This window comes from Vitis vinifera, chromosome 8 (genome assembly GCF_030704535.1).
Source record: "Vitis vinifera cultivar Pinot Noir 40024 chromosome 8, ASM3070453v1".
Classification (NCBI taxonomy): Eukaryota; Viridiplantae; Streptophyta; class Magnoliopsida; order Vitales; family Vitaceae; genus Vitis; species Vitis vinifera.
In genome coordinates, this window is record NC_081812.1 from 11,861,099 (window position 1) to 11,877,515 (window position 16,417).

General features: G+C 44.2%; 2 protein-coding genes across 2 annotated transcripts; both read left to right on the plus strand.

Annotated features, from left to right (window-relative positions):
- Positions 1 to 1,310: 1,310 nt before the first annotated feature.
- LOC104882436 (uncharacterized) lies at positions 1,311 to 4,466 on the plus strand. The gene is made up of 5 exons (XM_059739354.1): positions 1,311 to 1,430; positions 1,561 to 1,646; positions 1,881 to 2,465; positions 2,582 to 3,714; positions 3,815 to 4,466. Exons 3-5 carry the CDS (start codon positions 1,907 to 1,909, stop codon positions 4,346 to 4,348), a joined length of 2,226 nt encoding a protein of 741 aa, XP_059595337.1. The 5' UTR covers positions 1,311 to 1,430; positions 1,561 to 1,646; positions 1,881 to 1,906; the 3' UTR covers positions 4,349 to 4,466.
- Positions 4,467 to 14,070: 9,604 nt separating this feature from the next.
- On the plus strand, positions 14,071 to 15,284 carry LOC100261985 (non-specific lipid-transfer protein P5). The gene is made up of 2 exons (XM_002270934.4): positions 14,071 to 14,940; positions 15,039 to 15,284. Exons 1-2 carry the CDS (start codon positions 14,594 to 14,596, stop codon positions 15,046 to 15,048), a joined length of 357 nt encoding a protein of 118 aa, XP_002270970.1. The 5' UTR covers positions 14,071 to 14,593; the 3' UTR covers positions 15,049 to 15,284.
- Positions 15,285 to 16,417: the final 1,133 nt, after the last annotated feature.

The window sequence follows — 16,417 nt, forward strand, 5'->3', positions numbered from 1 at the left end:
CACATTTCAATCCTAGTTTTCTTGTATCATTTGAGTTTAAAGTTCTTGTACTATGATTTTTGTGAGATCATTTATTTGTAAACCTTTGAGAGGAAGTTTCTCAAGAGTGTGGTATCTTTTGAGAAGTGTAAAGGGTGCTTGGAGTCAAAAGTCCAAGATGGTGAATTGAAACCATAATCCAATTGTATTGCTTGAAGGCTTGGTTTGGAAGACCTGAATTAGTGGAACCTCAAGCTCGGGATTGAAGCTAGAGGAGAGTGGATGTAGGCTGGGTTGCACCGAACCACTATAAACTCTTGTGTTTGCATTCTCTCTTCCCTACTCTTTAATTTATATGCAATTGTCTTTATATAGCTTATTATATACTTGCATATAATTGTCTCTTGTTGTCGCCTCACGTATCCGATGGTCCACGTTGCTGCTATATGGATGGACACGTGATTCTCAACACACAAGGGGTTCTTGATTCAGTGGTTGTACCTGCAAAAGGCATCCGGACAGGGTGTCCGGACGCACCCTCCGATGGTTTTATTAGCCATGGTGAGAAAGAGATATATAAATCAGTTGGCTTTTTTCTAGGTATCAAGAGGTTACCAGGAGATCCCCTTTCTTCTTCGTGCGAAGGTATATATATCCAGCTTCAGGGGTACTGTTCCTCTCATTAATGGTGAGGAGATCTTTTCTGTTGTGATGATGACAATAGGTGTTAGTAGGAGCACTATCATCCTATGAATGGCTGTCAGAGACTATGGTAGGTGATGCAGCCGTCAGAGATCGTGGGAAGCGATTATGCAGAATGATCGTGGGAAGTGACTTGCTGTCACTTCCTCTTGTCTTCTCATTCTGCAGGTGATGGGATGTGGGCCATGGCTGCTTGTTGTGGTTGCGTGTAAGACTCGCTTTACTTTAATTGACCATCCAAAGATTTATATCCGGATGGCTCATGCTGACTATCCGGATGTGTTGTGGAGACTATCCGGATGTGTACGCTCTGCCAGCGTCGTTTGCTCTTCCTTGGATAGGAGAAGATGAAACGTCGTTTGCCTTTCCTTGAGGCGGTCCGGATAGGATGTCTACACCATGCATATCCTTAGGGGAATCCGGATAATGATGGTCCGGCTGATAACACGTGCCACGCGTCACTATGAGCTGCGTGCCACGTGTTTCCCAAGGGGAGGGGTCCCTACATTGCCCCCCTTTTTAACTTGCCTATTTTGCCCAAAAAATGGGCGGGTTAAAAATAACTGGCTTTTGAAAACTGAAGAAGTCCCTTCGTCTGACTGGGCCACGTGGTGAGTGGGGGTGCGGAAGCCAAAAAGGCATTTTTTATGACGAGCCGCCGACCCTGCGTATCCCCAGACAATATGTCGTTTCAATGATAACATGGCTGTTGGTTTGGCTTTCCGAGGGGCTGTCCTGCTATAAATAGGGTACTGTACCTCTTTTTGTATTTTTTCCTACTGCATTCTCTTGAGAGTCTTTCTTCTTACTGCTTTTTCTACGCCCTTTGCTTTTCTGAGAAACGAGAAAAAAAAGACTCCGAAAGCTCTTTTGTACCAGTGCTTTTGTATCGCAACTTTGTTGGTTTGCTGCTGGTGATTTCGTATCAAGGCGGTACCCGTTCTTCTTCTTCGGTGCTGTATTTGGTACGTATCTCTTTGCTACTGCCGTTCCTTTGGTTGCGTTTGCTGGTTCTTTACACTTGCTTTCTGGCTTGCTTGGGCATTGTTTTGGACGAGTCGTTTGCAATTGTTGTTGAATGTTGGTACTTTGTTGTTGTTTGGAGGGGTTTTTGAGGGGTTTTTCTGACGGCTTTGAGTTAGGGTTTGTGTATTTTCTGATTGCTTGGTCTGAACCGTTTGCATTGTTTTTGCGTGTAGATTTTGCTTTGGCTTTGTGGTAAGAAATGGCTCCAAAAAAGATTGTTTCGTCTGTCCGGGTCAGCGAGGCTAGCGAAAAGGCGATAGACAAATTAAATGCGAAGGAGTTCCGGGAGCGATTCCTGATCCCCCATGACGTATTGATAGACCTGGTGAACGAGGAGGCGGCTATGCCTACTGAGAAAGGTGGAAAAAACGCTATCCTCTTCACAAAGGAACAATTCAACGCGGGGCTCCGGTTCCCTCTGCCGGCGTTGTTCAAGGAATTCCTCCACTTCTCTCAAATTCCCCCTATCTTTATTCACCCCAACCTTGTCCGGGTGCTGATGGGATGCAGCATCATCAACATGCTGTACAGCCTCGACCTGACGCTACTGGAAGTGTTCTTTGTCTATTCCCTGAAGAAAGCAAAGAATGATATCTTCAGTGTGTCCGCTCACCTGCCCTCCCTTCAAATGGTGACAGAACTGCCAGATTCGACAAAGGGAGGGGCGAAGGGGCTGGTGGCAGTCTGGGGTGGATGGGCGGGGCTATCGCAGCATCCGTCGAGGCCTTTTTCTCCGAATTATACCCTAAAAATTCCGGGTAATCTTGTTTTGCGATTTTTTTTATTTATTTTTTTTTTTTATCCAGATTTTGCTTTGCTGATTTTTTCTGATCTTTCCGGGCGGAATTCTCACCTTTTGTTGCTGACAATGCAGGTTTGGAATTGAGGGGCCACCTTGTGGATTGGGTGGAAAAGGCATCCTTTGCCTGTGTCTGCAAATTATTTGAAATAGATCCCAAGGAGAGGGCCTACAAAACATTGCTCTCGGCGCGGAATTTGACAGAGGTCGTCCGGGAGCCCCAGGAATATGTTATCAACATCCTTCCTAGGAAATTGGCAAAGGATGAGATAGTGCCTGGGGAGCATTATACAGTGAAAGAGCTCCCCCTCTATCAGGAAGCTAAAGAAGCTGACGCTGAAAGGCGGCGAAAGCTCCTGGAGGATAGAGATCAGAAAAAGACTGAAGGCACTATCCGGAAGGCTCCCGGACAGAAGCGGGGTCCGGACTCCCCTCCGAAGAAAACTTTAGGAAAAAGGGGGAAGCTGGTGAAGAAGCATGGGAAGGATGCGAAGGAACCCACTCCTCCCAAGGAGTTTCCTCCTCCACAAACTACCTATGAGGGGGAAGTAATGATAGAGGAGCCAGTAAATGCTGCTCCGCACTCTATCTCAAGCGGCCCCGGGCGCATGTCGGGGTTGAATCACTCAGGTCCCTCCTTAGTCGCGGCTGCGCGTCTAGCCAACGTGGCTGAGGAAGCTGCATCTATCAACCATCCGGGCAACCTCAATCCGGATGCAGCTGAAACGGCCCCGTTGGAGGAAGCGGGGGCAGAAAGCCAAAGTCAGCCTTCCGACGACCCGGATCGCCTGGCTATAGTCCTGGTGAAAGAGCCTCCCCTCAAGAAGCCGCGTTTGACGCGCGATCTACAGTCCGGACTCTTTGAGCGGCTTCAAGAGCGGCAGCAAGAGATTGAAATTAGCTGCGCTTCTGCCCATGACGCTCATCCGGATGGAGGCGAGGTGGAGATGGCTACTGAGACCTCAGCCGTTCCGGCAATAATTCCGGCTGAGGATGCATCCGGACCTATGTGCCCGGACGAAAATATGGGGGCTCCGATTCCGGGACACGAGCTACCCTCTCCTTCCTCATCCGAGGAGGAATCTGCTGATGATGCCGCTCCCGCTAGCCCTTTCAGCTACGCGGAGTTGGAAGCTAAGTTAAAGCAGATTACTCCTGACTGGAAAGCCATCAAGCCCTCTGCTAAGATGTTTGATATGATAGAAACGGTACGCCGTTGTCTTGTGTTTTTGCTTTTTGACTTTTTGTTGCACTGATGTGTTTGTTGTAGTATGATTTATGTTTTTGCTTTTCTTGTTTGTGTGTTAGCTGGTGAGGGGCCTCCGCAGCATGTCTCAACAACACGCTCTTTTTACTCAGCTGCTGCAGACCGCAGACTATATGAGGACCTTCTCCTCTCGGCACCAAGAGATTGAAAATCAACTGCGTCTGAGAATGGAGGAGGCTGAGGCCAGTCTATCCACCATGCGAGAGGAAAATGAAGCCCTCCGGGTGGAGTTGGCTGAGGCAAAGGGTCAAGAAGAATCAACTGCGGGCCGCCTTCATGAGGCGGAGGGTGAGGCAGCCCGGCTAAGGGATGAATTGAGTCGACTCCGGACAGAAGTTTTGAATGAAAAGAAACAGAAGGAAGACTTGCAGCTGCGTCTGGATGTGCAAAAAGAGGAACTTGAACGGGAGTTTGCTGTGGAAAGGGAGGAACTTGCAGCGGATTACCAGAGACAAGTGGATGATACATTTATCTTTGGGTATCGCTGCTGCATGAAGAAGAACGGTATAAAGCGAGATACCCCTTCAATTCCTCCAAGTGAAGAAAAGAAGCTCCATGAGAAACCTGCTCCCTGATAGTTTATATCTTCTTGCAATTTTTCTGCTGTAATTTTTCCTTCTGTATATTTTTGTGGTCCGGATGTCTCTTTGTAATTTACATTTACTCATATCAATAAAACTTACTTCTTTCTCATTTGCACTTGTGTACACTTTCTACTGATAATACTGCTTTAAATTAAACACATTTCATGGTCTGAGTAACGGAGTGCCATCTAGCTTTTGTAAATGATAGGCTCCATTTTCATTTGCCTTAGACACTATGTAGGGTCCTTCCCAATTGGCTTGGAATTTTCCTGCGCCTACTTCAGCAGTATTTTCAAAAACTTTTCTAAGTACTAGCGTACCATTTTTGAAGTTTCTGGGCCTGACTTTTCGATTGTAATGCGCTGATGCTCTTTGTTGATAATCTGCCATCCGGATGGATGCGCTTTCTCTGACTTCGTCTGCCCAGTCCAAATTTCTTCCTAGTTCCGTGTCGGCATCTTTTTGCTTTGCTGCATCAGTCCGGATAGTAGGAAGACCTATTTCAGTGGGAATGACTGCATTCATTCCATATGTGAGGGCAAAAGGAGTATTTCCTGTTGGTCGTCCGGGTGTGGTCCGATAGGCCCACAGGACGCCGGGTAGTTCCTCCACCCACTTCCCTTTGGCTCGCTCCAGCCTTTTCTTCAAGGCATTGACTAGAGTTTTGTTTGTGGCTTCCGCCTGGCCATTGCTTTGAGGATAACGTGGCGTGGAGTATGAATTCCGGATATTCAATTCCGAACAGAAATTCCTGAATGCAATGCTGTCAAATTGTGGACCGTTGTCAGCTATGATGATTTGGGGAATCCCATAACGGCAAACAATGTTCTTCCATACGAACTTGGTAACATCTTTATCTTTGATGCTTGCATATGCTTCAGCTTCTACCCATTTACTGAAGTAATCAGTGGCGACAAGAAGGAATTTCTTTTGGGCGGGTGCTGCTGGGAGGGGTCCCACTATGTCCATGCCCCACTGCGCGAAAGGCCATGGGCTTGAGACCGATTTTAATGCGATTGATGGTATATGTGGAATGGGAGCGTATCTTTGACATTTATCACATTTTTGGACATATGCTGCCGCGTCTTTCTTCATTGTTGGCCAATAGTATCCTTGTGAATGAGCTCTATGTGCTAGGGATCGTCCTCCCGTATGATTTCCGCATACTCCTTCATGTAACTCAGCTAACACATACTGGGCCTCTGAATGCCCAAGACAGCGAAGATAAGGCCCTGTGAAGGATCTCTTGTACAGGTGCCCCCCAATCAGGGTGAAACGGGCAGCTTGCACCCGGATTTTGTGCGCTCGTTTAGGATCTTCGGGTAAAGTTCCTGTCCGGAGATATTCTGCAATATCATGCGTCCATTCTTGATCATCCGCTTGGTTTGCTTCAATGGAGTTGCAAGTGGAATTTTCTGCGACAGAAGGATTGGCTTGTACATGGATAGGCAATAGAATGGCTTCTCTGATGGGGAGGGAAGCAGCTATACCGGCCAAGGCGTCAGCGCGCCCGTTGTCAGCTCGCTTAATTTTTTCAATTGTCCACTCGGTGAATTGCTGTAAGGTGCTTCTTACTTTGGCCAAGTATCGCGCCATGCGTGAGTCCTTAGCCTCATATTCTTTCTGGACATGCCTTACCACTAGTTGCGAGTCGCTGTAGATTCGGAGTTTGGAGACGGATAGCGCAAGAGCGAGGTCCAATCCGGACAGGATGGCCTCGTATTCTGCTTCATTGTTAGACGCGGAGAATCCCAGCCGGATGGCCTGCTCCAGATGTTCCCCAGTTGGGGACTGCAATAAGAGCCCAACTCCAGAGCCTGATGAGCGTGAGGCTCCGTCAACTCGTAGAGTCCACCACTCCTGTTCACCTGATTCGTGGTGCTGGTCGGGTCTTCGTGAATATTCGAGCACGAAGTCGGCCATTACTTGGCCTTTTTTGGATAATCTGGGTTGGAATTCGATTCCAAATTCGCTCAATTCGATGGCCCACTGTAGCATTCGCCCAGTTAAATCTGGCTTGTGTAGAATGCTACGAAGGGGCTGGTCGGTCAGTACAATCACTGGGTGAGCTTGAAAATAGGGGCGGAGCTTTTGAGCAGCACTTCGAAGAGCTAAGGCTGTTAGCTCCATTTTTGAATACCTGGTTTCTACATCTGCCAAAGCTCTGCTGACATAGTAGACAGGTTTCTGCTCCTTTGGCGAAGGGCAGCGGAATAGAACGGCGCTGATTGCCCATTCTGAGACAGCTAAATACATATATAGCTTCTCCTTTGGCATGGGGCTGCTCAAGATGGGCGGATGCATAAGACAGTGTTTAATTCTTTCCAACGCGTTTTGGCAATTGTCCGTCCATCCCTGCGTTCCAGCTTTTCGTATCGCTAAGAAGAAGGGTCGCAACTCGTCAGTGAAGCGGGCTATAAAACGTCCTAACGCAACGAGCTTGCCTGTGAGGCGTTGTAACTCCTTTTTGTTCCTGGGAGGAGGTGTCTCCATGACTGCTTTGACTTGATCCGGGCTGACTTCTATGCCTCTTTGGCTGACCATAAATCCCAGAAATTTGCCAGCACTCACGCCAAAGGCACATTTGGAAGGATTTAGCTTCATGTCATACTTTCGCAAGAGGTAAAATACTTCTTGTAAATGGAGGATATGCTGCTCTCGAGTTTTGCTTTTAACCACGATATCGTCAATGTATACCTCGACCGAGCGGCCTATCAGAGGTTTGAAGATTTTAGTCATCAATCTTTGATACGTGGCGCCAGCGTTTTTGAGTCCGAATGGCATGACTTTGTAGCAATAGAGGCCGTGTGGCGTTATGAATGCTGTTTTTTCTTCGTCATCCGGAGACATGGGAATTTGGTGATAGCCGGAGAAGGCATCCAAGAAAGAGAGCATCCCTTGCCCGGAAGTGGAATCCACAATTTGATCTATCCGCGGTAAGGGAAAACTGTCTTTTGGACATGCATTATTGAGATTGGTGTAATCAACACAGACTCGCCATTTGCCCTCTTTCTTTGGTACCACTACTACATTTGCCAACCAATCCGGATAAGATACCTCTCTGATGAATCCGGCTTCCAACAATTTGTTAATTTCTTCTTGGATAACTCTTTGTCTATCCGGGTGAAATCGTCTAATCTTCTGTCGAATGGGTCTGGCTGCTGGAAAGACGTTAAGCTTGTGAGAGGCGATAGAGGGATGAATTCCCTTCATATCCGAATGTGTCCATGCGAAGATGTCATGGTTACTTCGAAGGATATTCTGTATGCTCTGGGTTTCTTCTTGTGTCATGAGGGAACTGATGTTTGTGAGGTGATCATTCTCTTCTGAGATTTGGATTGTTTGTAAGGGATCTGCTACCGGGGGATCCTTGTCCACCGGACCCAATAATTGCTATTGGTCGCGCGCAATGCTAGGTTCAGGGGGAGATGCATCTTCCTGGTTAGCGACTGCTTCACGTGCTATTTGGTAGCACTGGCGAGCGGCTAACTGGCTGCCATACAAGTCAGTTTGCCCTTCATTGGTGAGGAAACTCACCATTTGATGATATGTGGAGGGGATGGCTTTCATGTAGTGAAGCCATGTGCGTCCCAAGATGATATTGAAGGGTGACAATTCTTGCACCACCGAGAATTGCACGTTGAGAGTGACTGGTCCAGCTCGAACCGGCAGTATAATGTCTCTTAAGGATGTTGTTGATGATCCGTTGAATCCAGATAAGATTCGTCCGGGGTTTTCGAGACCCGCGAGACTGTGTCCCATATGGCCAATGACTGATGCTTGTACTAGATCGGCTGAACTGCCTGGATCAACCAAGATACGTCTTACATCAAAATCTCCTATTTCTAGAGAGAGGATGAGGGCGTCGCGATGTGGCTGTAGCGTCCGGGTGGGATCTACTGGTGGGAAAATGATTGTCCCATCTATGGGGCGAGGGCCCTCTCCAGTAAGACCCGGCCGGATGGAATTAATGCGCTCGCGTATTGACGCGGCCCGCAGCAATTTCTGCCTTTTACGCCTGGAATCGTATTCCTCGTCAGACGGGCCCCCATTGATATAGTTTATCACAGCCTTGGGGGCGACTGGGGCCCTCGGGGCCTCAGAGTTATGATGCTGAGATACGTCCCTTCCTCCAGTATCTGAGCGGAGGTACTGTTTTAAATGTCCTGCTTTGATGAGCCTTTCAACTAGATACTGGAGGGATCGACACGTCTCTGTTGTATGACCATGGTCTTTGTGGAAGGCGCATTTCTTGCTGCGGTCTCTTATGGATGGGTCCGTTTCGAGGGGTCTAGGCCACCTGAAGTCGGACAACCCTTGGATCATTGGGAGAAGTTTTTCGTATGATACGGATAGGGGTGTGGCGGGCGGCCTATTCGGACGACTCGGCCCGTCCTGTCTTCGGTCAACTGGTTTTGGACGGTCTGGAGGCTTGGCATGCCTGTCCGCGTTATCTCTAGAAGCCCGTCCGGCAACCAAAACTTGTTGAGTGGCTGCACGCACGTCATCTTCGAGCATTGAATATTTGTTAGCACGTCTGAACAAATCGTCCATCGTTGTGGGAGGCTTTTTTGCCAGTGATTCAAAAAATGGAGTGCCTGGACAAATGCTTCTCTTGAAGATTTGTAGGACAGCATCCATGCTGCAAACCTCTATTTGGAGTACGGCTTGGCCAAATCGTTTCACAAATTCCCTCAAGGATTCGTTGTCTCTCATTTTTATGTTCTGGAGGGTGCTGATATTCTGCTTGTGTCGAGCAGAGCACAAGTACTGTCCCACGAATGCTTCAGAGAGGTCCCTGAAATTGTCAATAGAGTTAGGAGGTAGGCGATGAAACCATGAGAGGGCCTGCCCTTGAAGGCTGGCAGGGAATACTTTGCATAATAATGCATCGTTGCCAATATCGAGCGTCATAAGCTGTCGATAGTGCATGATGTGATCGAAGGGATCGTTGGTCCCATCGTATGTGGAAAACTTTGGTACGAGGAATCCTCTTGGGGGCTCGTAATGGGTGATATGAGAGCAAAAGGGCGTGGAGAGCATGTCATCCAGCCTTTTGCTGATGGAGCCAATGGGTGGCTCGTTTGGGAGGTTTCTCCCAGCTGGTCGTTCCGCTAGGTGTGAATGAACGTTCCGCATCGCTAGGGTGACCATGGGGTCACGATGCGGAGGTACGTTCTGCACTATGGGAGCGATCATAGGATCGGGGCGTGGCGCCCGGGTTATGGCTGCTGGTGGCCTTGATCTCCCAGGCTCTTGTGGGCCTAGTCTTGCGCGCATAGAACTTGACAACTGTGATTTTCTATCACGCTGTCTTTTTGCTGAGAAATGAGTGGAATCTGAGCTTTCCTCACGGGGAGCTCGAGGCATGGGTGTGCGTGGCTCATGGGGCCTTGCGTTGTACGTTCCTGGGATAGCTCCTGTTGACCCAGGATATATTGATTCTGGCTCTGGCTTTGAGTTTGCCACCTGGCCTTTTGAGCGCTGACGACGAGGAGGTCCTGATGTTGAGGCTTGAATGCGTAACACAGCGTTTTCTTCCCTTAACCTCTCCGTCTCCTGGAGGAGAGCTTTTAGCTGTTTTTCGCTTGCCAACTGTCTTTTTTCGATGGCTTGACGCCATTCGTGATTATCTTCTTCCTCTCTACCAGATGATCGACTTTGGGAAGGTGTGGCCATCTTTGCCAGTGACTGAATCAAAATAAAAAGTAAAAGTTTCCCACAGACGGCGCCAATGTTGTCGCCTCGCGTATCCGATGGTCCACGTTGCTGCTATATGGATGGACACGTGATTCTCAACACACAAGGGGTTCTTGATTCAGTGGTTGTACCTGCAAAAGGCATCCGGACAGGGTGTCCGGACGCACCCTCCGATGGTTTTATTAGCCATGGTGAGAAAGAGATATATAAATCAGTTGGCTTTTTTCTAGGTATCAAGAGGTTACCAGGAGATCCCCTTTCTTCTTCGTGCGAAGGTATATATATCCAGCTTCAGGGGTACTGTTCCTCTCATTAATGGTGAGGAGATCTTTTCTGTTGTGATGATGACAATAGGTGTTAGTAGGAGCACTATCATCCTATGAATGGCTATCAGAGACTATGGTAGGTGATGCGGCCGTCAGAGATCGTGGGAAGCGATTATGCAGAATGATCGTGGGAAGTGACTTGCTGTCACTTCCTCTTGTCTTCTCATTCTGCAGGTGATGGGATGTGGGCCATGGCTGCTTGTTGTGGTTGCGTGTAAGACTCGCTTTACTTTAATTGACCATCCAGAAGATTTATATCCGGATGGCTCATGCTGACTATCCGGATGTGTTGTGGAGACTATCCGGATGTGTACGCTCTGCCAGCGTCGTTTGCTCTTCCTTGGATAGGAGAAGATGAAACGTCGTTTGCCTTTCCTTGAGGCGGTCCGGATAGGATGTCTACACCATGCATATCCTTAGGGGAATCCGGATAATGATGGTCCGGCTGATAACACGTGCCACGCGTCACTATGAGCTGCGTGCCACGTGTTTCCCAAGGGGAGGGGTCCCTACATCTCTTACATTCTCTTAGTTTAAATTTGTAAAAAGAGACCATTACCCTATTCACCCCTCCCCCCCCCCCCCCCCCCCCCCCCTCTAGGGTAATTACCATAGGTTGGATTAGCCTAATATTCCTAACAATATATTATGTCAAAACCCTATTACCATATATATTTATATCTATATAAAAAAACAAATATGCAAACAATACTATAACCATCATAAAATTTCATATGTTTTACTACTTACCATCATTTGATCTTTCCAATTAAACAATGTTTCTCCACATGTTTTAGATTGGTTTTTTCCTTCTTTTAACCTTTTTTTTTTTCTTATGATTTTCAATTATATTAAAAAAAATTATAACAATTTCAAACTTATTTAAATATTGATTGCATTTCATTAAATGTTTGAAAATATTCAATAAATAAAAAATAAAAGAAAAAGTATATGAAAAAAAAGAATAAACATACATCGTTTATCCAATTATAACTTTAAACACTTCAAGTTGAAGAAATTTGAAGAGAATATATAAGTAAAATTTGAAGAAATATGTTGAAAAAGAGAGAAACGGAAACCATCGAAGAAAATGAAAAAAAGGAAAGGGAAAGGAGAAAAAAGAATTAAAAAAAAAAAAGTAAAAGACGGAAAGTAATAATTAAAGGAAAAATGGGCTCAAGTGGCTGAAGGGGTAACTATAGGGGTATTTTTGTTCATAATAGGCTATTTTTTAGGTTATTAAAAGCGGGAGATTACTTTTACAATGTGAAGGGAATTTTGTCCCTTTTAATCGGTTATGCCTAAACCATTCTTCATTCACGAAGTTCTCCTTAAAAGACACATTTTTCTTGGATGTAAACTAGAACTCCCTCACCATACGGGCCTTGAGGCCAGCATGCTTAATTTGGGCCCTTAGTTTAACCTAGGACTCACTGTAAATGGGCTGGAAGTCTTTGGGCTGCTAAGGAGCGTCAGAAATAGGAATTGGGCTTAGTCCACCCATCCCCAGCGCTCGTATCAACACTATCCAAATCGGGTCGAACTTGGGCCTAGCTGCAATTGCCCACAGCATTTCACATGTATTAATTAAATAATAAATCCGAATTGAATTATGGGCCGGCGTTGCAGATGGAAATGAGTCCAGTCATATATGTACGGGGCCCACTATGAGTGTTGGGCAGGGCAACCACAAGTTTTCCTTTCTGTACTTCAGGGGTGGGCCCTCTGGCCCTCATCCAATCCATTCATAGTAAATGTAAAAGACAGCGAATGTACCATCATCTGACAAACTCAGACACGTGTCAACATTACGTTCATGACTACCTCCTGCACGTCGGTGCTCAGCCACCAGTCTTCCTCTAGGTATATGCTAGCCTCTTCCATGTTCATTAACTACTCGTTATCATCAAATAGAGGTAATATTTTTTAAATTAATGCCTATGAGACATAGAAATAAAAATATATATATTAAAAAAAAAAAAAAGAAAGAAGAAGCTAAATTTGAATAAGGGGGTTAATTCACTTTTGGTATGTAGAAACTTAGAAGAAAATGTTGAATCTTGAGACCAGTTTTTATGGAAAAAATCAGATGGAATGAGTAAACGAAAAATAATGATAATTAAGAAGGATGGTAGAGATTGATTATTTCAAATGGGGTTGCCATGTGTACCGTTGTGCAATAAATAAAATTGGTTGGAGAAAATGACAGAAGTGGTAGGCTTGGGTTGGAAGCCTGACACCATACCGTCCACATTAAAGAGCATGGTAGCCACGTCTCAACCTATACATTATTTGTCCTTACTCCACATTCTTCTAGATAAAAAATGGGGTGTCGGTCAATTAGATGGGGCGACCATAACCTAACAATGTGACAGGTACCCATCTCCAAGGGGATCACCGCCCTCACGACTTTCCTATATATGTTGAGTTGTCACATTTTTGGACTTACTCAGAATTAGTGGATTGATCAAAAATAGATTTTAACGGCAAGAGAGTCACCTAGATCTCCTCATATTTCCGGATGAGGAGGGATAAGGGAATTCCTTTTTTTTTTTTTTGCCCTCTTTCTTTTCTTTTCTAAAGTTTTCTAATCCAAACAAACCCTAAAGTTAAATTTTGAATGATTTGTCTTAAGAGTGTTGAGCTCTTTAAGTTTGTGGGTTTTATTATTATTTTCCTCATTTTCATGAACCTTATCCTTTCATGTGCATTCTTCATTTGTTCAGAGGACAAAGCCCATTTAAGATATAAATGGCGAAGCTTTTTAGAAGGTGGGAAAGGAAAAAGAAAAAGAAAAAGTGAGATATTAACGCACCTTTTCCTCTGAACTGAAGAGTACAAGTAAGCTGGACCATTAGGGGTTGAAAGGCAGGGTGCAGGTTGAGAGGGAGTCGGCACCTTGGGTAAATTGAAGTACGGTTTCTGACAAATTAACAGGCCTTTTTCCACAAGTTATAAAGCCTCCCTGAGCGAACCGTATGTCCACATCCCTCTGCTGCACCCGTGTCTTGCAAATGAAAACCTGTGGGCGGAAACCCCACTTTTTCTAATTAAGGTGGTGTATGTTTTTCGTACCAAAATATTTAATTTTTTTATTTAATTAAAATAATTTATTATAACAAATTCACGTTAATCATATTAGTTAATATTTATATATTATTTTTCAACTAAATTTTGACTTTTTCTATTAACCACAAAACAAAGACCATCTAAATCAATTTTCAATCATATTAAACTACCTTAATTATGTACATTATCTACCTCATTTAAAAGTAATGATATTGGGTGCATGCCTGAGTTTGGGTCAAGCGCAAATGGTGATGTGTTTGATTTATTTTTATTGGATATTAATTAATTTTTAAATAAAAATAATTAAAATTCAATCAAAAAATTAGTATCAAATTGATAAGTTTGGAATTGTTTTAATCTAGGTTTGAGAAATAGGAAGACCAAGTTGGTTTTGTCAAATAGTTAATTCAATCCTTTTTTTTCCCCTTTAAATTCCCCTTAATTCAAAACAAACATTAAGCCGAAATCCACACAAAATCTATCTTTATCCCATAAGGATTGTAATTTTTTTTCTTATTTGGTCACCCTCCTTGTTGATGGGTTTTTTCTTTTTGGGTTTCTTGGTATCTTTCAACTTCTTTGAATAAATGCGGTAAACACTGAAAAATGTAGCGAAACCATGCTTAATCAGGATTACACGTATGGCATGTGGCATTAAAATGGAAGAAGTGTCTCTTATTGAACATGGAGATCATAAGTAGAGTGAACGACGAAAACTTCTCCAACTTCGAAAGAGGCCATGTGAGGTGACAGAGTTCTGTAAGTTTTGTTGAAAGTCATATTTCTCGTCAGACGCATTAGTGGTTGTGACTTGCGAGTAAATTAGGGTGCATTGGAATTTGGAGCCAAGAAATTGTCATGCCGTGGGGATCTCTGTTAGGGGGAGCGTACGGATCATTTAGTATGCATGCACAGCAGCGTTACATGTCACAGCATTGCACCAGATTTTTAAAATAGTGGGAAGGAATTAAGGCATTGAATTCAATCCAACCACCGCCTAACCAATGTTCCTTCTGATTCACACCCACCAGGGTCACCACTTCTTCTATATAAGCACCAGGCCTCCAACCCACTTCACTCATCAGTTTCCGAACTCAACCCAGCTTCCAAGAGTAGTGATTCTTGAGTTTAATTCAACAGAATGGCTGGCTCAGTAGCTGTCAAGGTCTCATGCCTGGTGTTGATGTGCATGTTGGTGGCTTCGCCCATGGCAGTAGAAGGGTTGTCGTGTGGTGACGTAGCAACCCAGTTGGCCCCGTGCATCAACTACCTGAGAAGTGCTGGCCCATTGCCTCCGGCGTGCTGCAATGGTGTTAAGAACCTCAAAAACTCTGCCGCCACCACACAAGACCGCAGGACCGCTTGCAAGTGCTTGATAAATGCTTCTAAATCCATCTCTGGTGTGAACTTTGGTCTGGCTGCTGGCCTCCCTGGCAAATGTGGTGTCAACATTCCTTACAAGATTAGCCCCTCCACCAACTGCGACCAGTATCTACCCTCTCTCTCTATTTCCTTCTCTCCTTATCTCATAAGGAATTAACATGAAATTTTACATATTTTCTAACTCGTGGTGTTTGTTGTTGCAGAGTGAATTGAGGTGACTGGAGGAGCGAGGAACCTGTTTAGCAGCATGAAAATAAAGCGGACGTTGAGTCCAGTGCTCGGGACTTCACTCCAGCAAGTGACCTGTAGTATTTGTAGTAATGTGTGTCCGTGTCCCATTCTACTTGTTTGCCATCTATCTATCTGCTTGAGTGAGTGAGCGAGTGAGTGCCTATCCATGTAATAATTATCCTTACGGGAACCATGCTGGTCTACTTTTTTCTATACCACTACTACTCTCTCTCTCTCTCTCTCTCTCTCTCTCTGAACTAAGGGGTACCCTATAATTATCCTTACGGGAACCATGCTTGTCTACTTTTTTCTATACTACTCCTCTCTCTCTCTCTCTCTCTCTCTCTGAACTAAGGGGTACCCTACAATGAAATGAAAAGGGTTCCACTGCTAGGTAAGCGGCACATGGGTGGGTGAGACATGTGAAGAGAAGGGCACACACTCATGCCAATTGAACATTAATGGCTGGGAGTTGGGGCAGACAAATCATATTTTCACATAGGGCCACTTTCTAAAAGGAAAAAACTGGAGCTCAGCCCCATTCTTCCGTAAGTAATTGAAGTTTATGTTACTGTAACAATGCCCAACCACATAGATGACCAAACCCCAATCGTTTCAAAATCTTAGGGTTGTTTGTTAGCAGAAAATAGATTTTTTTTCTTTTCTTTTCTTTTTCCCATAACAGAAAATCGAAGATGGAATGTGAGTAAAAAGAAGACATTATTTCATTTCCAAAAATGAACATATTTTTGAAATATGACTAATTGTTAAACACTCCCTTGTGACTCATGTATTTTCTTGGCCGTTCCATTAATAGTACACTAATTTAAAAAAATTATGCTTAAATTATTATAGTAGAAGAAGTTATTACAAATATATGATAGTTTTTGTCATATAGAAGATAGGAAAGAGGAGAGAGGAGAGAGGGTGAACGGATAATTTTTTTTAAAACCAAAATCATCTTTTCAAATTTCAAAAGATGAAATCGTCTCTTCAAGATACGAGTTTTCATGAAAAAATATATATATATAATTTTTTTTAAAAATTCCCAAATTAAAAAAAAAAAAAAAAAAAAATCCTCAAGGAACTCGTGAAAAGACGAGTTCCCATGAAAAAAAATATTTTTTTTTAAATTTCTAAATTACTAAAAATAAAAATAAAAATAAAAAATATCTCAAGGGAACTCGTCTCTTGAAAAGACAAGTTCCCATGAAAAAAATATTTTTTTTTTTTAAAATTGTCAAATTATAAAAAAATAAAAAATTCCTCAAGGAACTCGTTTCTTGAAGAGACGAGTTCCCATGAAAAAAAATATATATATATATATTTTTAAAAAAATTCTCAAATTAAA